The following is a 21,672-nucleotide window of genomic DNA, read 5'->3' on the forward strand; positions in this document are numbered from 1 at the left end:
CAGAGTAAAATCCTAACCTAGAAGGCTATCTTGCTGACCCAGAGAGAGAGCAGAAATAGCATTTACCTACTATTAGGCAATGGCAAGGCAATCGGAGAAAAAGTATGGTTCCTCTGAATGTTCCCTTGTGTACCATGAGGTACAACCTTTGCACCACCTAATTCTAGCAGGAATCCAACTTGCACATACACTTTCTTCTTTTCTCCTGACATTGTTTCCAGTTAATTGCAAAGCAAAAGAAAATGCAACTTTGGCTAGAAGATTTTTGCTGTGTATTCCCTGGAACCCTGCTATTGGGGATGTATTGGCACAGAAGTAAAGCTCTATATAATGCTTTAAGATTATTAACTCCTCCCCTCCAATAAAAATATGTGTTAAAGACTCCATTTTAATTACTGAAAATATTCAGCAAGACAGCAGTACTCTAGATAGGAAATATCTTCTGGTGAGCAATACAGTATTACATGCCAATAAACTTGGTGCTGATCAATAGTCCACTCTGGGATCCTAGGCCTGACCTGGGAAGTACCAAAGTGATGACAAATATCTTCCTTAAAAAGACAATAATAAATTCTTTATATGTGAGAGATGCAAAGTTTTGATATGCATATGGGATAGATAGATAGGAAAATATTTTCTCTGTTATAGGCAGGCTTCCACCTTTGGGCAGGTTGTTTAAACTCTCCATACTACTGTTCCCCATATTTAAAATGGGAAATAATGAGAGGGACAAACTCACAGGCATATTGCTTCATAACTTTGAGCTTCTGGGATGAAAGGCACTATTGAAGTGCAGAATGTGCTCAGGTATCGCTTTATTTCTGTGCCAAATGCTTTTCACAATCTGCTTAGTGAGACATTACAGAGAAATAATACCTCAGCTTCCATTCCTGCTTAAAAATTCTCTAAAACAAAGAGAAAGAGAAACTGGTAGCAAACATTTGAGTATTAGTTCTGCTTCTTTGTTTCCCAACCCAAGTTTGTGGTTCCCAGAAATTCTTGACAGTAATTTGCTGTTCATGGACTTCCTTAGCCATGAGAGGTCTAACTGTATTTCATTTTCCCCAGTGGTCTTTTCTTCCTAAAAATGTCCAACTTTTCTCCTCCTGAGAAAAGGAGATCCAATTCCTCAGCTATACACTTCATTAGCTTCGCCCCTACCATTTGTGTAGTGTGTCCTGAGTCCTCCTCTAGAAAACACCAGTGATTCCATCTTCACCTTCTCCATGCTGTCACAGGAGGCATCCATCTCACACTCCTACAGCCACATGGTAGGTAGGCCTGCAGCTTAAAGTAACAATCAAGATTTTCACCAAAGTCAGTGGAGGCAGGGACCCCAAAGAGCAATCTGTCCTGTCTGTGGTAGACACTTCTCTCACAACACGGGGAATCACTGGTGTAACACAGTTATTCTCCAAACTGTTGAACAGATCATTGTGAATGAGAATGCAAGGAATATGCTACAAATTTGAAGCTTCAGCTTGTTTTTGCTCAGCTGTGCTCTTCAATTCACAGCCTGCAGCTCAATTAGAAGCTTTCCATTTGCTTATTTCATTTAGTGTGGTAACTGCTGCATGAACTAAGTAAACCAGAGGGAGGAAAATGGGATGCCTTTGGCTGTCAGGATTCTGATAGAAGTGTGGAGGGAGAGAAGCCTTTGAAATCCCAAGGTGCTACTTCATGTTTGTCATCCTTAAGGACAGCTGCCTTGGAGAGCCATGGCGCCACCAGAAACATTTAGGAAATTCCCTGAGATGCCTGTACAACATCAGTCTGTTGCACATATCACTAGCTGGTTGCTGTGTTATTATTTCCAGTCATGTCCTGTCTTGGAGGGGGCTCCTCACAGAGCAGAAGGCTGGTGTTGAGCGTCTCATTCTCCTCACACAGAGCACAGGCAATCTTTGTCCCCTAAGGTGTTCCGAGGCACAGGCTGAAAACATCTGAGCTGCAGAGGCTGAAGCACAGGGGAACGAGTTTATGGCAGGAAGATATGACAAGTGAAACCGGCTGCATTTGAGATGCAAATGGACCTGAGCAGTCCAAGGTGTCACAGGGCTTGGCAGACATTACACAGCCTGCTCTGTGATCATTTGGCACAGCGCTGCAGAGAAAAACAAACTTAAAAGCTCTGAGGAGGTGCAGTTTGTTTAAATAATAGCAAGTAATTAGTCTGAAGACAAAATCAGTGATGGCATTTTATAATTACAATTAATTTAAAGGTTAATTTCCTTTGGTGCTAAAATCTTATTTAAAACATTTACCAGGAAGGGAAATTAGGATGTTACTATCTAGATGCATAGAATGCTTCTGGGAATCCATGCCTATTATCACTAGAAAATTAGGTTAGACTCAAAGTGGGAATTTCAATTCATTTTAGTGTATAATAGATGGTGGTCAGGGCCTTGAGTCAGAAGGGTTGCTTAGGGTATACTGTATGATTTGCATTTTCTTTGTTTGTGGGATTAATTGTAAATGTTTCCAACAAAAGGGCTGGGTTTATACATGAACAAGCTTGACATGAAAAGAAAATTGGTTATGGATTGCTGCCTTCGTAACTAATGAAGTTGATGTTCAAGGAATCCCTCGGAGACAGGGTTGTGGTATGAGACAAATATATAAATAAAATCACACAAGGGAAAATGGTGGCATTGCTGGCTTCATCTATGATAATTTCTTTTCTCCCTCGCTTGTCTTCCCTGCCACGCCCCTTGCATCCATCACCACTTCCTGTGGGGACTGTCAACCCCAAGTTTAAAAATGTCTAAATAACATAACGTAAAGCTTGAATGAAGCAACATTTCCATTCTAGCAGCTCATCACAATGCACTACTGCTTGATAAAATCAATGCATTATAACAGCCAGGGAAATACACTTACCTTACATAATTTTTTTAACTATAGACCACGCAATTTTTATATATTTCAGAATGACATTGCAGAAGTGTTGGAAATGATTTGCATCTGTCAAAAGAAAATGAGCTGCTAAGATCTGTTTTTTTGAAGAAAGATTGGCATTTCATACCAAACCATTGTGAAAATATTACTTGTGATTAGTTGTTTGTTTCAGGAGAGGAACACAAAGCACAAAGGCATTCAGACCACAAAACAATGTCCCAGGCAGTTGTGTCAGTAGCCAGTAGCAGAAATGAGGGAGTAACTAGTGATGGTTCTGAAAACAAAGGCTACAGGTCATTTGAAGAGATGCTCAGGTTGTTGATGCAGCTGAATAGGGTGTGGTCTTCCTGGACATGGAAATGTTTTGACGTTGAAAAAATAGACAAAGCTCATATTCGAAATGAGGAAAAAATTAGCAAAATCTGAAACTCTCAACAAACTGAAAATTGCATGCAAAATACTTTGAGGCATGTTTTGTACTGGTGCTGGTGAAAGACTCCATTTCAACACCAGTCTTTTCCTGCTACTTTGCACTGAATATAGAGGGCAATCTTTGAAAGGAGGCACCCCGATATAGAGCATCTCCTCCTTCATCCCCTGAGGCAGAGGAGAGGCAGCTTGGATCCCAAAGAGGAACAGCCTGCAGGGGGCCCTGGGGGGCTGCTGACCCCCTTCCCCACCCTGGTGTCTCACTCTTTGAGGGCAGCTGGCTACCTTCCTAGGGTTTCAGCCAAAATTACTGGGTAGAGCAGGTCCTGACCATCTAAGCTCACTCCAGGCTGACACGTAGAGCAGAGCCTTAGAGAGGAATGGTGATGAGCTGCTGTAGGTGGCCCTGACTAACTAATTATTTCCAGTGGCCCTGAGAAGGACACCTGCCCACAGCCTTAGTGTCCTTCCTGCTGAGACAGTCAGTGTGAGCTCCTTGCAGTTTCCAATATGAACATAGCCATGAACATAGCCATGAACATAGCTTTGTACTAAATTATTTTTATCAGCATGACTCCTGTTAAAGTTTTCCTTATTGCTTTTCCTTTCAAATATCTAGATAGGTCTTCATTAGCATTGGATTGTTAACTTTCATAGATTTGGGCCTTGATTCTCCACTTTGTTGCACCTACTAATGACTCTTTTTCTAATTTATTAGTGTGGCAGTCACACTTGGAGGCCATTGCCCCAGGCACTTTCTTTTTCCTCCCTTTTTTTCTTTTTCTTCTCTTTATTGCTTGCCCCTAGCAGTGATCTGGCTAAGAACAATTTTTCCTAATGACTCATTTGATAACTTCTACAATAATTCAGTCTACCACACATTTAATTCTTAGAATGATTTGTCAGTCAAAAACTGTATTGCAGGGCTATAATTTTTTGCTCAGCACTTAGGGATGAAAATTTGAAAGCAAATGCCTATTATCCAGCAATGCTCAGGTCTGTCCAGTCTAGAAAAATAATATATTGTTCAGACTATTATTGTTCTCTTAGCTGATTATCATTCTCTTGTTCTCTTAGCTGAGTGGAGGTTTTTTACAGATTCTTTCTTTACTGAGCATCAGACAAACCCCACTGCAAGTTTGGAGACAAAGCCTTGCAGAGGTCAGGCAGCAAGCCCTTTTTTCCAGGTGTACAGACTGACAGGTGGCTTGCTGTGTTTGTCAGGTATAAAAGGCAGTACTGACCATTTCAGTCCAGTGCTGACCATTTCTCAGTGATGAAGCTGTGCTCCAGTTATTTCCTCCTGGCCTTTAGTCCTTATTCCTACCTGCCTTATCCCTGCTCCCAGTTTCTGCCTTCACTACTGAAGACTTGCTCTTACCTCCCAGCCCTTGCTTGGTTATTCCTGACTACTTTCATCCTGACTCCTTTCTGGTCCAAGGACTTTGGTTCCCATCCTCTCAACATGGCTCCCACTACTGGCCAGCTCTGCCTTGCAGAGGCCTTGCTCCAGAGCATGGACTTCCTCATGTCATGGTCCAAGAGCCTGCTACTGACCAGACACCTTCTCCACCTGGGAATCTGAGACAAATTATGGCTTGTCTAATTTCTGGACCCACAGCACCATTCATCTTGGTATTTTCTCCTGGGAACAACCATGAAGTGGATTTGCCTGGAAAACAATATCTGCAATACCTGTTGCTCCCTAATTATGGGGAGCAAGAGGCAGAAATCCCTGCCTGTATTTCTGTGAGGGCAGAAATACCACATCATGTTTATTAGACTTCACAAACCTGGTACCTCCTCAGTCTTACATCTTGATTCAGAAGAGCTGATCAAAGACTCAGCCAGGGGATCAGCAGAAACAGAGACAAAAGAAGATGCTGCCTTACACCAACATGAAACATGCTAAGAGGAGAAGAAAGTGGAGGACAAGGCCCTGTGAAGCAAAAAATTACTGAATAATTTTGATCTTTATACAAATAAATAGCATGAAAATAGTGGCAGTGGAGCAAAATCTGAGCTGAGAAACTCCATCAAAATTTGTGTAAGGGCTTCGCTTTGCAGCTCCAATGGCCATTGTAGAGCTCAGAAATGCCGTGAGGTTACAGTTTAAAAATCTGAGGTTTTACATTCACCTTGCAAATGGCTGAGCTGAGAGCACTCACTGGCCCTTCATTACTGACTGCTTGGCAGAAATGCTGCTCATTGCACTGCAAGAACTGGACCTCAAGTCCAAGTCCTTATGCCATTTCTGAATCCTCCTGTGACAGCAGGAAGGGCACAGCCTCATGTGCTGGCAGATGTCTCCTTCCCAATTCTTCCCTGTTGTTTGGCTCTACTGTGGCTTGAGAGCCTAAATCACTGTGTACTCACCACAAAGACCAATAATGTTTGATTATCATTGTAAACAAACTTTATGGAGATCACATTCAAGCAAACCTCCTCCTGTGTGCTATATTGTGGAACAGCCACCAGACCATGCTCACAGCATAAAAAGGCAGCAGCACTGAATTGTTTGGAAGTGTCTTCACCAAACAGAGAGCTGGGTAGCAGGATACTGGCAAAACTGCAAGAGCAAAGGTGTCCCCATATGTTCTTTTATATTTTTGCCTCATATGTTATTTCCAAGGTCCTTAAAACCAAACTCAATTTTACTTCTCTCCTTTTTTTTTTTTTTTTTTTTTTCCTCAATTTGGCCAGTTTTTAGCTACTGCTATTTGTGCACAGCTCTCTCTTGCCTCACATACTCACTTCTGCACCAGCGGTGCTTTCAGCAATGTCATTATCTGTAGTCTGTTTGCCATCTCTCCTTCCTTCCAAGCTACACCTGCAGTGAAGTGCCTTGCTGTGGCAGTGAAGCTCAATTGCAGCACTTCAAAAGCATTAGTCCAGGGAGCCAATTCTTTGGCCTCTGGAGAGAGTAAATATAGATTTAAGACCTTGCAGGTCAGAGGTAGGTTTTGAACAGCATGTGTTGTCTCTCTGCTATACCCCATATGTCCAGTTGTAACATACACAGGCAAGGAGCATCCATGCACATATGCACATGCACTTCCATGGTCATTAGCTCTTTTTTTTTAAAGGTGTCATCTTTGTCATGGGTAATTCTAGGTTTTTTGTATTATTTTAGTAGATTCATTAATATATTTGAGAACTACCATAATGCCAAGCACTGTACAAATGCAAACACCAGCCCTGTTTCTTGGAGCTTGAAATCGTCACATTAGACAACAGAAAACTGATGGGTACAGGCAGAAAGTGAGCACAGAGAAACTATGAGCAAATATTATTCATTGAAGTAAGCAGGAAAGTAAGGACACGGGAAACTTAATTATTGTCAACAGAGCAAAGAAGTGTTTTAGGGAAAAGAATGAGATAACTGTTTGTAAAGACGTTCTCACAAGGAGAGAGAAAGGTATGGAAATTCAACAGGTACAGGGGTCAAGCTGGTGGCATGGGGGCAGAATTTACCTTTTAGCCCTGAAAGGAGGAGAGAATGATGTCGAGTCTCTACAAAGGACTTTAAATGTAAGAAAATTTAGTTTATATTTGATGTAATATAGATGGTTAAATCAGTAGAAGGATGCAGAGAAAAATAACCTAGACAAAAACGTAAGTCATGCAGCTAAAGTCCACATTTGGTGAGTTCAAAAATAAAAAAGGAACAATTGTCATATTTGACACTGGGAGCCCTGGGTAAATGCTACAGCTCTTTCATCAGGTAAAAGAGTTTTCTTCTTCACTATGCAAAAAAAATCTCCAGAAATTAAATCCTGCACAGCCCACACCAAGTTGACATCAAACTTTTATCCTAAAGTGATAGACAGACTTGAGGACACAAGTTCACAATGAGAGACAGCAGAGAAGGTTAGGGAGGAGCAGCTAAGGGTTCTGGTTTTAGCTGTGCAGAACTGGAACTGATGTTTAATTATCCATGAGTAAATATCACAGAGAGAAGCTGGGACTTAAATTTGTATAGGAGGAGCAGAGTGAGCACAAGCCAGGTAATCTATGAAATCTCAGAGCGCCGACAACAGCAGAATTTGTGTTTGTGAGTGCAATTACCCAGACCGGGAGGGGGAGGAAAATAAAATGCAGAGGTTGCTGCTCACTGGACTCCAGGAGCATGATGGAGAGAGAACCTCCAAGAAAGGAGATGAATGATGACAGGAGGAAGGTGAGCACCAGCTGCAGAGACAAAGGAGCCCAGCAAGACAAAAGTTTCAGGAAAAAGAGAGCAGCAAGTGCACAGAAGGTGGCTGGATGGCCACACAGAGGACTGTATGGGCCTAAATTTGAATAAGAAGAGGTGATCTGGCTGAGGTTCCAGCTGCATTAAAAAAAAAAAAAAAAAAAAAAAAAAAAAAAAAAAAAAAAACACCACCACAAAGTGGAAGAAACTCTTCTAAAGTAGTTGAAAAATTCTCCAGAAACTCCTTGAAATCATCAAGGGGATTTCGAGAGGGAAGACTGGGAAAAGCAGGAATAAGGATTGAGTGTTTTGGGATGGTGGGGTTTTTTTTGGAGGGTGGTGTTTGGTTGGGTATTTTGTTGGTTTTTTTTGGTGGGCAGGGTTGTTGTTTTGGTTTTTTTTAAAATTTAAAATATTTGCATGTATTTTTATTGGGAAGGAAATGCAAAAAAAAAAAAAAAAGAGATCAAGAGTCTGTCACTGGAACAATCAGAAGTTTTACGGAGCAAAATTCTTATTACTGTAGTAAGAGAGAAGGGGAAATGAAAAGTAAAAGAAGTAAAAAAGTCTGTCAAGCTGAAGAAAGAAGTGCTACTTTATAAGTTTGCACAAAAAATGGGCCATTTAATGTGCAAAGAAATGACTGAAGATGAGAGGAGTGAAGCAGATGAGGGGACGATGGGGGTCTGTGGGATAGAACTAATAGAGCTGGAGGAAACAAACTAATTCATATGAAGTGAGAGAAAAGAGGGGAATCAGTAGATAAGTAATTCTTAATAGAGCATTACTACCAAGAATGTTTTCACTTTTAAAGAAAGAGCCGTGGGCAGGAAACAGATGTGATGGTGAAGACAGGGTTGAATGGTGGTGGTAGATTCACCACAGTGAGAGGTAGGTCCTCATGCACCATGGTTAAGGATGAGATAATCAAGAAAACAAGCAGTGGTAGCAAAAGAACAAAGACAAGAGTTTGAAAGCAGTCAGGATGTCATCTGTACTGCAAGTTCCAGATTGGCCAAACTGGGTATTTTCCAATCTTTCCCTTTCCTTTTGTTTGCAGATAAAGCCATTCATCCCCATCTCCATTCTTAAACTCTTTATCTTTTCTTATCTAGTCTGCATCGACTTTAGCAAGCCAACTAAAATGCGAGGAAATTCATAGTGTCAGTCACATTTCTATAAAAATACACCTTATGTGATTCTTTGGGTTGGATCCTAAGCTAATGTAAATTGCCATTCCTCCATAGGCACCATTGGAGTTATCACTATATTTATTGGAAGACCTGGATTTTTGTGCTTCTGTATTTATATCTTACAAAGAAAAAATTCTATAAGTAGAACAGTGTCTAGTTTTCTGGTTTCTTTTAAGAATCGTTCTTTTATGCTTTCTATGGGAAGACGTTGCTTTTGTTCTATACTCAGTCCTTTCTCCTTGTCCATCTCTTGATTTCAACAGCTTTAATTTTTTTCACTGTGAACTTTCTTCCATATCAAATCCATGCTAATTGGGTCTTTTTTGTGCATTGCATTTTAATGGTCCTTCTATATACCACAGACTTCCGGAAATGAAAAATGAGAAATTTATGCCTCTCATTCTGTCCTGATGTACAGCAGAAACTCTGACCATGAGCAGAGGCTGAAACTTCACATTCCTCTGGGTGTTTATTGGTAGAAAGTATGTCCTACTCTCAGCCATATGTCCTGTCTGTGTTACATTTCTAACAGTCATATGTCTGACAAGACCCTTAATACAAGCAAAAGAAGAAAATAATTTTAATTTTTTATAACATATTTTACTGATAAATATGCTGCTATTATCCTATGCGAGTCCAGCTAGGAAAATAAAAATCTCAGCACACAGTATTTCAAAGGTGGGTTTGCATGGCCAGGTTTTGAGGGGATTGCAGGGGTACGTTCCCTGAAGAACTGCTATAAGCTTCTGTGGTTTCTGATAGAGCCAATGCCAGAGAGCTCCAAGATGGATCCACTGCTGTCCAAGGCTCGGCCTGTCAGTGTCAGGAGTAGTGCCTGTGGGAGAATAGATTTAAGAGAGGGGAAAAAAATCTGTGCAACAACTTCAGTTGAAGAGTGGAATGAAAGTAGTGAGAGTATCAACCCTGCAGACCCCCAGACCAGTGAAGGAGGAGGAGGAGGAGGTGCTCCAGGCACCGGAGCAGAGATTCCCCTGCAGCCCCTGGTGCAGACCATGGTGAGGTGCCCCTGCAGCCCAGGGATGTCCATGGGGGAGCAGAGATCCACCCACAGCCCATGCAGGACCCCATGCCAGGGCAGGTGGGTGCCCACAGGAGGCTGTGACCCCTTGGGAAGCCTGTGCTGGAACAGGCTCCTGGCAGGATCTGTGCACCCATGGAGAGAGGAGCCCGCAGCAGAGCAGGTTTGCTGGCAGGACTTGTGGCCCCACAGGAGACCCCCACTGGAGCAGGGGGGCCTGAGGTACTGCACACCAAGGAAGCGACCCACTGGAGCAGTTCATGAAGAATGCCAGCCCATGGAAAGAATTCATATTGGAGAAACTTGTGGAGGACTGTCTCCCATAAGAGCGTGCAGGCTGGAGCAGAGGAAGCATGTAAGGAGTCCTCTCCCTGAGGAGGAATGAACAGCAGAGAAACTTGTGATGGGCAGACAACAACCCCCCCTCCTCATTCCCTTATGTCACTGGGGTGGAGAGGGCAGAGAATCAGGAGTTAAGCCTGGGAAAAAGGCTTAATATTTGGCTCTATTTCTCATTACACTGCTCATCTTTGGTAATGATTCAAGGCTATTTTGCCTTTGATGGTAATTGCTGAGTGATCTCCCCTGTCGCTATCTGGACCCTTGAACCTTTTGTTATATTTTCTCTCTCCTGTTCAGCTGAGGAGGGGAGCAACAGGGTGGCTTTGGTGGACAATTGATGTTCATCCAGGGTCAACCCACCACAAAAGGAATGGGATTATGTTTGTATGTTCAGGTGTGCTTTTACTAAAATGAAACACAAAATGAACCTTGTGTGATAACAGTGGCATGTAAGATGAATGTAAGACAGAATAGTTAAAAAAAGTGTTTGATGTATGAGGCTAAGGATGGAGGCCTCTGTACTGATTCAGCTAATGAGCCTTGTTTTATTCATCTGATGTTAAGGCTGCCAGGAATGTATCAGTTGTATGACACTTTAGTGACCTTTCAGGCACAGCCAGGATAAAAGGCCCGCAGAAAGGGCAGCCTGCTGCATGCTTTAAGAAACCAGCTCAGAGTCCACAGGGAGCTTTTAGCACAGTCTGGACACCACAGGATTTGCAGTGCTGAGAAGCAGACACTATGAAGAAACCTTGCTACAAACAAATTGATGAAATCCTCTTGTATTGGAGTTCACTCTCTATTACCTCCCTTCACCTGCCTTGAAAAGCTTGTTGTTGCCTGTAAGAAGCCATTGTATGTCTCCAGTGAGGTCGTGGTCGTACTCTCTGTCCTGCCATCATTTGCTCACACACATGGGAACTTCTATAGTGAGCTGAACACAGAAATGTCTCCGTGACCTTGCTTTGTTTGTCACTTGGCAATCTGGCTTACTAGCACTCTGTGCTTGCTCTGTACAACAGGGCAAAGCCACAACACACAAAGAGATATTCAGCATGCATCTTTCCCTCCTGCTCACACAAAATCATTTTGCTCAAAGAAATCTTTTCCTTAACACACTGCTTTAGCTTTCTGAAAACAACCATGAAGACAACCTTTTGCCCCACATAGGCAAAGCAGAGTGGCTATGCCTGCAGCCTACTAACAATGTTTCACAGGTTGCTTGGAAAAAAAAGTTCTAGGAAAATACAGAACAAATGCAAAGCTGGACAAATGGATATAAGCAATATCCCTAAAGTGGCATGAGTTGACAGCAGGGAGGCACTTGATCCAACACAGGTATTTTCTAACATGTGTTGTCAGGGATCAAGAGTAACATAAAGAACAGAAAATTGGGAAAGCAAACAACAAACCATACCTGCAGCAAACACACATCCATTCTTTTTTCTGCAATCTTTGTATTTGAATAGAGGAGGGTGTTTCCTCCCAGCCTAGCACTTCACTAAACAATATCCTTCATTTTTTGCCTGTAAATTTAGTATGCTCCCAAAGACATGATCACATTTTGATAAAGGTATTCTGATGGTTACAGACATTGATTAAGTAGAAAGCAACAAATGGCACTTGTCTTGATTTTAGCAAGATTTTGACACTATAAAAGGTTTGTAAGAAGTTCGGGGAAGTACTGTCCAGATGCAGTCAGCATAGGTTGAGGGCAGAATTGTTTAAAACTCTATTTGAAATGCAGTTATAAAGCAGATGGGACATTTCAGATGGGAACCCACTGGGACCTCAGCTAGGGAAATAATTCTCTTCATTATTTTTATTTACAGTGAGGATGGAAGAGATAACATTTGTAAAAATGTAAGATTAAACTAGACTGGGAAGAGTGCAAGCACTTGTGAAGATAGCATTGGAAGTCAAAATAATCTTGAGAAGTGGCTTGAAATCAAGAAGGTGAATTTAAGTGCAGACAAGTACAAAAGAACTCCTGTGGGGAAGAATCTTTTATCTTCAAATAAAATATGGACTACTTGGCTAGGCTACAGGTGGTGTCAAAACAAAAACTAAAAAGCTGATTATTAAGCATTTGTATGATGCTGTTGATAAAAAAGAAATTGGAAACCAAACCCAAATGACACAAAACAAGAACAACAAAAGCAAGGGGAAAAAAACCAACCAGACATATAAAATCCCAAAACCTACTGAATTATTTCAGGTAATGCACAGAAGACTGTATGGAAGATGTCATAGTTAGTCCTGCTTTGTACACCTGACTGTAAGAAAAACACAAGTAAACTGAGGAAAGATCTTCAGGCTTCAAAATGTAGAGGCTTGGAAAACATGAGCTGTGAGCAAAATTTGAAATAGCTAGGTTTGCTTAAACCTGAAAACAATGGATAGCATGAAATGCTTTCTAAAAATGCTTAAAAGCAGTTATAAGATTAAAAAATGACTCATTTTTCTTCATATCCATAGGGAGAAAAGGCAAAAATGTAGATAAGTAGTTAATCTGCAGGAAATTGTTGAAGTTGTTGTCTATCAAAAAAGCTTTTCTTCTTTTTCCCCCTTTTTTTTTAATGTACATGGAGCCAGTCTGTCAATAGCAGTGACCAGACATGTGAAAAATGCACTTCCATACCTGAACTCTTTGGCCCTTTTCTATCAAAATAAAGTCCAGTTCAGATCTGTGATGTAAGAGACAATATTTCAGGGACAAGTACTGCCCCTAAATAATCCCTATAAGCCAATAGTTGAGTCTCCTGGGACAAAGGAAGCAAAGGGCACCTTTTACCTGTGCAAAGAAAGTGTTTTAGCAGAGAAATAGAGGTCTTGGGCTCAGATGAGATTGAATTTTCCTGGAAATTGTTTAAAACAAGCATAAGGCCATCAGGAACTGGCAATTGCGTGAATTAATAAATAACTCCCACCCTACAACCTTCTTGCAGACCTTCAGCATCTTGAGAGAAATGCAGGTTTCCTTCCTGTGAAGTTTCCTCTCTGAAGCTCAGATAAATTGTTCCAACTCTCTGTTCATGCATTTCAACCCAAATGTCAAAGCAGGGAATCAGAGAAACTTCTGTCTCTCAGACAGAGTTGGATCAATGTATTCCCTCCTCCACATCTCTACTGAGCCATGGTATGACAGCGAGCCAGACCCAGTAATCATAGTCAGAAGCAATGCATTTATGCCAGTAAATAAATGGTTTTCAGCATTTGTAATGTTTGAGTAGCATATTATTTTGTATTAGTGAGGTGATTGAAAAAGTGGGATGTGCGGTTGTTTCTGGTGGAAAGATGGCTGTTACAAATCCTTTTCTGTTTTTATGTGGTTTTAAAACTGAATTGATTTTAAAAATAAAGGGGGGAAAGGGAGGAATTTACCTTTTCTTACCTTTTTACTGTTTTTCTTTATCTTCTCAATTAGCTGGTCTAATAGTAACAGATGATTATTATAGGACCTGTCAAAAATAATCTATGTATTGCGTAGTTCTTGAATGATAGTGCCTATCAGTTCTGAAAAGGTGTTGCTAATGAAAGCAATCTCTCCACTTTCAGTTGATTTCATAGGTGGATTTGACTCTTACGGCTATCAAGGTCCACAGAAGACATCTCATTTACAGCTACAGCCCATGTATATGTAAGTACTTCTAGGATATTCAGCAGAGTGGCAGCCTGATATTAAAGGATCATTAAGCTAAAAGATGGCCTGACTTAAAAATTCAGAATAGGCAGAAGCCTTCCTTGATGGACTGAATTCAAGTTACACTTAAGCACTAATGTTACTCTTGTGTTGAATTATAATGATTTCTTATGGCAGGATATCATGTGTCACAGTTGTTCAAACAGCATCCAGCTCTCATCTGATTTTTCCCTATTTTCATTCAAGCAGCTTCCACTCAGAGTCAGTGACAATTTGGTGTAGAAAATACTAATTATATACATGACAAATCTTGGTTGTAAAAAAAGTGTATTTTTATTAAATTTTATCAAAAGTTCAGCAATGTGCTAATTCAGTGGATGTGTTTAGCTTTTGTCTTACCAGAGCATTTGCTCACCAAGGCACCTCTGTACCTCATTTCCAGTTTCCACATTTAAAAAAGCTGAAGCAAATGTAACAACATATGACTTTTGAAACTAGTTTGAATAGAAGACAGTATTTTACCTAACCATTGAGTGACAACTCCATCTTAGAGTGCTGCCTGATATATTTGGGAATTAAATGGCTAATCAAATCTCAGCTCATACACACAACTGGAGTATATTCACACTAGAGCTGACTCACAACCATAGACCAGCCCAGGAATAATTGTCTCCAAATATTTCTTGTACTGATGTCAACTGAAATTCAGAACAGTCCTGACTGCCAAGATAAATCTTACCTCACTGCTGCAGCCTTTTGAAATAGTTTTTATTTGCCATCAATGCCCTACACACTAAAAGCAGAGCACCAAAGAGCTCATAAAGGGGCAACAGTTATGTTTTTTCCTTTGTTTCTCTTCTGAGCAATTCAATTGCTCAAGAGAACAGTAGCCATCCCAACACACAGTTCCACTCACCTTTGAATGCAATTTCATTTCTTCTGATTAGTTTCCACTAATTAGTAACTTTGTTAATGGATTAGCATATTTTTGCATGGAATCTTGCATTTATTCCTTTTTCAGTGGTACAATCTGTTCTGTGGTGGTGTTTGGAACTGGGCCCTTCAGGAGCTTTGCTAGGAGCTTTTTAATAATCTCAAATTACTGTAGTGCATATCACCAATGCCATCTTAACTGCAGCTTCCCATCTGTTTGTGCTCAAGTAAATATTTTTCACCTGCACTTTTGGCACAGTGCTGCACATTTAGAAAATGTTATTTCCTTCATAGTACTGTATGAGGTACACAGGTACTTAGAACATTTCTAATCCTATGTCTTTCTCAGTATACCATACCTTGTCATCAACATATGGAGCCCTCTAGCTATTAGCCTATTCTCTCTATGCTCTCGGTGTTTCTCCCAGAACAGCAGATTGCATTTACTGTGCATCTTCATACTGACTGGAAAGAAAGCAAGACCTGTGAAAAGAAAAAGGCAATATTTTTAAGCTTGTACCTAAGATGAAGAAATAGATGGTTAATCCATGTAAACTATTCTCTCTTATTTCAATGCTGCATGCTCGCTGGAGTAGAGGTGATTTAGCTGTCTTAACTGGGAGACAGAAATGAGAATGTGATTTGACATTTTGTCCAATCAACTCACAAAAGAATTGCCATGTCCCAGCCTCAGTCAAACAAAGACACTTCATGTTTCCCTCTGACTGTAGAGTGTTTGACAGGGCTCTCTAGGATTGCTACAATCTGTCCTTTAGAGGATTTTACAGCATTTAGTAATACCTTTCTTTATTTACAGCTGGAGCACACCAGGAACACATGCAAATGTATGCACATTGCAGTTGCTCTGTAAATGTAGGCAGTCCATTAGGTAGTGGAGTGACAAATTCAAATGTCAAGTTAATCAAGTCAAGGTTTGATCTGCTTGTAGCACTATTTACAGCAATATTATGTATTAGAAATCAAAACATACTGATATGATAACAGCAGGCCATACTTGGTATTTTAAAGCTTTATTTTTTGAGAGAAAGGTTTGGTTCCCTACAAAGCTTGTTCACCAAATATCACCAATGTAAGCCTTCAGACTATTCAAGGAAACAAAGTAAAATCACAGCAGGGTTTTATGTTAGTCTCTGGCCAGTATCACCTCCAGTTTACAATGCCCAACACCTCTAGAGTACGTGGGAGAAGAGAGGAGAGGAGAGGAGAGGAGAGGAGAGGAGAGGAGAGGAGAGGAGAGGAGAGGAGAGGAGAGGAGAGGAGAGGAGAGGAGAGGAGAGGAGAGGAGAGGAGAGGAGAGGAGAGGAGAGGAGAGGAGAGGAGAGGAGAGGAGAGGAGAGGAGAGGAGAGGAGAGGAGAGGAGAGGAGAGGAGAGGAGAGGAGAGGAGAGGAGAGGAGAGGAGAGGAGAGGAGAGGAGAGGAGAGGAGAGGAGAGGAGAGGAGAGGAGAGGAGAGGAGAGGAGAGGAGAGGAGAGGAGAGGAGATAAATTAAGCATCATCCCATCTAATTCCTGCAGAAGAAAATACAGAGATCACTTTTTCCCACCACTTCATCCTCTCCTATTCAGACTCACACTGGGCACATCTCATATGGAGCTCTAGATTTATAAGAGAAATTGAAAAGGAGACAGGTGCCTTTGAATTATCAGATTGCTAAATATATGCAGAGGCACAACAGCAGTTTGTTCTCTGTGCTGGGCATGCTGCAAAATGGAAGGAGAGCATATAGCCTCCTCTTCGAAGAGCTCACCAAAACAATATCAGCTTCTAGTGGTTGTTCAGATTCTTTCAAAATACAAATATTAAGGTGTAGTTCAATAATACAGAGAAGCCCACTGAATATTTACCAGATTGATTCATATACAGAACTACTACATATCTTAAAGACATAAAGTATTTTGTGTTAGGTCTCAGTCATTCTCCACCTACTGCTTGCTGATGTGAACTGATTTAGTGGATTGCAATGACAAAAGTTCATCAAGAGAAACTTATTTCTTTGACAGTTTTTCATCCAAGTGATTTAAATCAGTTTTAGCTCCTTTATACCTGCACTATTTAAATATTATTCTGAAGGAATGCTGTGTTTAGTAATAGCTAATAGTTAAGACATACTGTTTTGTAACCAGTTTCTTCTGGTATGCTAAAGTTAAGACTTCATTTTCTTTATGTGGAGGTTATATTGAACCTACACCAACCTCCATTTGCAAATTATATTGATTTATTCAGGCTTCTCATATTTACATTTCTATTGTGACAGGAGTATTTTATCTGAAGATTTGTTAGTTTTTATTTGTGATTTTCATCAATCAAGTTCTAGTTTTAAGAACACTCTAATTCAGTTTAGACACACATGGTCACCTTGTGTGGTGTTTTATCAGTTATGCAAAAATACCCTAAATGAACAGGATATCTAAGGAAAAGAAAAATCTTGGTTTCTAAAAAAGAATGTTATCTTTAAGTAGTTAATTGAAGTGACTATCTCTGGTTAATGTTACCTTTTATAGTCTAGAATTATTAGATTCAGGCTCACATTGAAGTTTTTTTTTTTTCTCTGCATTTTAAGCTTTGAATTCCAATCACAGTTTTCCTTATCACTTCTTCCAATTTCATATTTAATTTAAATCAGTTTACGTTTTAAAGTGAAAAATATATGCAATTTAAAACTATGTTTTAAATAAAACACTGATGCTTTGGGGAAGAATTCTTACGGTGACATTTCTCTACCTGTTATAAATGGGATTTTTTTATTATTTAAGTGCCAACAGTGTGCTCTATGCTGTACAAGCCAAGAAGCCTAGACAGTCCCTTCAAAACGAATACGCTTTTTGAACAGAACGGGACAGAACCGATGCTCATGTACCTCCTTGCAGTGTGGCCACAGCTGATGTACTCAAAAGCAGCTTCCTGGCATTCTGTGCCGGAGATGCCAGTGCTCATTTCCAGACCATGGGAGAAGGACACAATAAGATGGCGGAAATCAATTGTCAAGACAAAATTCTCCTCTTGGGAGGTGACCGAGGAAGGTGACTAAACACTCCCTGACACTGATTCTGCTGCACATGAAAAAACACAGTTGTAGTGGTGGAACAAGACTGCACTGCATGATCACTGTTCTAAAAACAGTAGGAAGGAGGGAGGGGAGAGAGATCTTTCTTTATGTTCTCCACACTGAACTTGTTTGTTCGAGAAAAGAAGAAGTGAAGCAAAAAAACCCATGCATGTCTGATGCTGATGCCTAATGCACTGGAGAAATTGCTCAAAAGCAGTGCAGCCCTGAAGTGAAGCATGCTTTCCTCCTATTGTGAAGCCTAAGAATATTTGCAGTATCTGTACTCCCATACATACAGGCATTTGTCTAGATAATAGCACATACTGAAGGTGCTACCTACTTCACCATTCAATTAAAGTATAAATGAAACACACACAAAAAAAGGACACTAAAACTAACACCTTGAGTAAAACCACCATGACACTCAACAAGTTCATGCAGTACAAATCTTCTGTGTAATTATCTCGTCGTGTTTTGGGATTCAGACACATTTAAATGAACTACCACCTAGGCTTTCACTATCAACAAACAACATCTTGTCCATCTTAGACTGAAAGTTTTAGTTACAAAACATGGGATTGGGACAACACTGTTAAGGTGATCAGGCTGTGGCACTTGCACAGGCTCTCTGCTTTCTAAGTGAGCCATGGGCACATTTCTCCTGCACCTGCAATTCACCCCTTCTGTCCTCATACCACATCACTTCTTGGTTTTACAAAGACAGCTACTTATCTGATGGATTATATAAATCAGGTCATGTTCCAGTTGACCCATGGACATACAGCTAAGATTGTAATTAAATATAACTCCTGCCTAAGATCGTTTAGAAAACCTGTGCTGACTTCTCTGACAATGTTCCAGAGAGAGCCAAGCAGTTACTTGAGTAAACACTTTGTCTTTCTGTCCTCTTACATCCCCTTTGTATCTGAACTGGTACTGGTTTGTGGATTACACTTGCTTGCAAAAGGACACCAGAGCAGCAGGGCAGGGATCAGATAAGTATATGGTGGATTATAAGTATTGTTCTTTCTCTGTCTTTCTTCTAGGTCAAAGTAAACATGGGGACTACTCAAGGTGGGCTGGATGACATGTCAAAAAATCTCTTTCAGGATGGCCTCCTGGTTCTTCAAAGAGAAAAGAAATCAAATTTTTGTGCTAGAAATAATGTATAAAAGCTGATTGAACAGTGAGAGAGAAAACAACAGAGACCTTCAGCCTCTCTTTCTAACAGGTACTAAAAGAGATGCCCCAGACCCCCTCCTTGGACCTCCTGCCTCCCAGCACCAGAAGGACACATCAGAGCCATTGGTGCCACCTTTTGTCCCTTTCTTTTCCCCACCGCCTCCAGCACGGCCCACCTGGATTGAGACATGAACCCAGCCCACTCAGTGCTGTGGGAGCCTCCTCCACACTCCGGGGCGGTGTTGAGTCTCCTCAACCAACACAACACTGAAATACCAGGATGACCTTGCAGCAGAAGACAATAGACAGCGCATTGTTTGCCCTGAAGGCTGTACAGTTCATACTTGCCTTAACCCAACTGCATTGCACATTAGAGAAACTACGTGCAAGCTTTCTGAAGTTAACATGCTGCTGTTAATTCTGAACGATTTCTAAGTCAGTGGTTTTCTTCTGTTTGGTTTTGCTTTGTTTTCATGTCAGGGAATAAGGCTCTGTTGCTCCATGGCTCCAGAGCAACCAAGTAGAAAACTGCCAGCTGTCTGATAAGTGCTTTACTTTTGGGGCTCCACAGTGGTCAAGAAACAGTTTATAATGATTAAAAAGAAAAATAAATAAAGAAACAAATGAGACCTTTTCAGGGTCAGGGTGGGGAAAGGGGTAACAGAAACTAATAATTGAACCTACCGAAATAAGCAGCAGCAACAATGCTTCTTAATCCCACTGGTTTTATTTATCGCACTCTAGGTGCTTTTATAGCTATCTCTAAACATCTTTTACTAACTACAGAGACGTCTGCAGATTTCTATGAACAAAGGCCAACTGAATATGTACTAGCTGTGTTTACTCTTTTATATCTTATTTCAACTAAAAATTCTCTGTAAGTGAGCTTTGTTTTTCTAATTGCACCATAAGGGATCCACATATTTTATTTTTCAATTTTGGTTGGAGAGGGCAGGGAGGGACTAGTTGAGATGAAGAAATACTGAAGACCTTTTTGTGGTATATTTGGGGGATCTGTTGTGTGTTAGAAACGTGTATTTTATCTCCTGTATTATTGTGGCTGAAAAAAACTCTGTGCTGTTACGTAGTTGGCAACAAGATGCCTTTGGGAATTTTGCTAGTAGGTCAATGTGTATATGAAATACTCTGAACTCCTAGGAACATATGTTTTATTCTACATCTGATCTGTACTTTCAAGAACGTAGATGGCTTTCACTAGGAAACCCAATATTTTGCTCAGGTTTTTCGGAAACTTGGATTGTCATTGTTTCTTGCTCAGACCTTGCATAGACAAACGCACGCACCTACCACACCTGAGGTGACCACGTGGCTTTTGAGGGCAAGAGGGAAGGTCAGCGCTTGGAAATTCTCCAGGCACCCCTGAGCAGTTCCCTTTTCCCTGCTGGCCAGACCCTTGCGCCAAAGGCCTGTGGGCTCACACCACTCACCCATGCCTGTACAAGCCAGTGCCCTTTGCTGTGTCTGCATGGATGTACAGTGTCACAAGCAACAACTCTGGACAATGACAGAGGAATAGGCATTCACCAGTGAAAAACAAGATACGGGACATGGTCAGGAACTATACCTACACTGATTCAGTGGGATTTATATAGCTATAGGTAGATATATATATATGTAAGTGTGTGAATGTGTGTGTATGTCTATGTATATAAAATACACAAAAATAACTATTTTGGGGGGCTGCACCACCCAGGAAGATTCTGTTGCAGGGGACCAAGGGTTCCCATCTCAGATATTGCTGGGAATTTCATGCATGAAATATGAATGTCCCCAAGGCCTGATCCTGTAAAGGCAGTCATTGCTGATATGGATCTCAAATTAAATTTTCATACTTGGGTACCTGAAACTCGGAGTTCCTATTGGATAGAGCTGCTTTTCACTCCCTGGAAACCCTATACAACTTCCAAGTGACAGCCTGAAATTTCTCATAATTCAAAAATTAAAAGAAGTTTCTACCTTTATGTAGTATTAAATATAGCAAAGGTATAGTATTAAACACAATGAAGAAGTTTAAATGGTATGAAATATCATAACAGGTTTTTTATCTTTCCCTGTATACCAGTAATCAAAATGATATTTCTATAGAAATCATTTTTTAACGTGAAATAAACCAGTTTAGGCGCCTAAGCAGCAATCCAATTTTCGGAAGATAATTTTTCATACCTTTCAGTGATTTCCCATGGAACAGCAGCTACTGGTAGTTAGCAATTTTAGAAGTCAGACAATTTAATGAAGTGTCTACACGTAGCTTATAGGCCTGATTTTAATTTAGGAAATTTCGGCCTTAATTTCTCTGTGTCTTAGTCTTCCCATCTATAATACGGGAATAATATGTGCCTCACAGGCTTTTGTGAGGTCTGAATTGTTAATGTTTGTAAAATGCTTAGGAAATAGGAAGCACATCTAACTACTATGGATTGCAATATAAATGTGTATTCATATATACATATAGAGTAGATACACACACTCACATACACACAGTGTATATATATATATATATATATATATATATATATATATACATACATGCCTATATGAAGTGGTATTCATAACCCTGCTTAAGTTGCAGTTAGAGCACCACCATTAAAAAAAAAATTAGGACTGTGACTACTCAACTAAATGATTAGTGGACAGATCTCTTCTGGAAGCAGTTTAGAGCACAGTAATGTGAGAATATCTGGATGGCATTTTTGATTTGTACAGCTGTATCCTCCTCAAAATCCAGTAAAG

The 21,672-nt window shown here is 40.5% G+C and overlaps 1 protein-coding gene across 2 annotated transcripts in view; it reads left to right on the forward strand.

Moving 5' to 3' along the window:
* The window catches only part of NKAIN2 (sodium/potassium transporting ATPase interacting 2), a 245,939-nt gene extending 224,960 nt beyond the window's left edge, over positions 1-20,979 (forward strand). Inside the window, exons 4-5 of one of the 2 annotated variants that reach the window (XM_066315326.1) lie at positions 13,655-13,736; positions 18,786-20,979. In XM_066315326.1, the coding sequence (XP_066171423.1) occupies positions 13,655-13,736; positions 18,786-18,795 (92 nt within the window). In that variant the 3' untranslated portion in view covers positions 18,796-20,979. Of the gene's footprint in view, positions 1-13,654; positions 13,741-18,785 lie in introns of those variants that run through there. The other variant, XM_066315327.1, reaches the window with a different exon arrangement.
* Positions 20,980-21,672: the final 693 nt, after the last annotated feature.

Source organism: Sylvia atricapilla, chromosome 3 (genome assembly GCF_009819655.1).
Source record: "Sylvia atricapilla isolate bSylAtr1 chromosome 3, bSylAtr1.pri, whole genome shotgun sequence".
Classification (NCBI taxonomy): Eukaryota; Metazoa; Chordata; class Aves; order Passeriformes; family Sylviidae; genus Sylvia; species Sylvia atricapilla.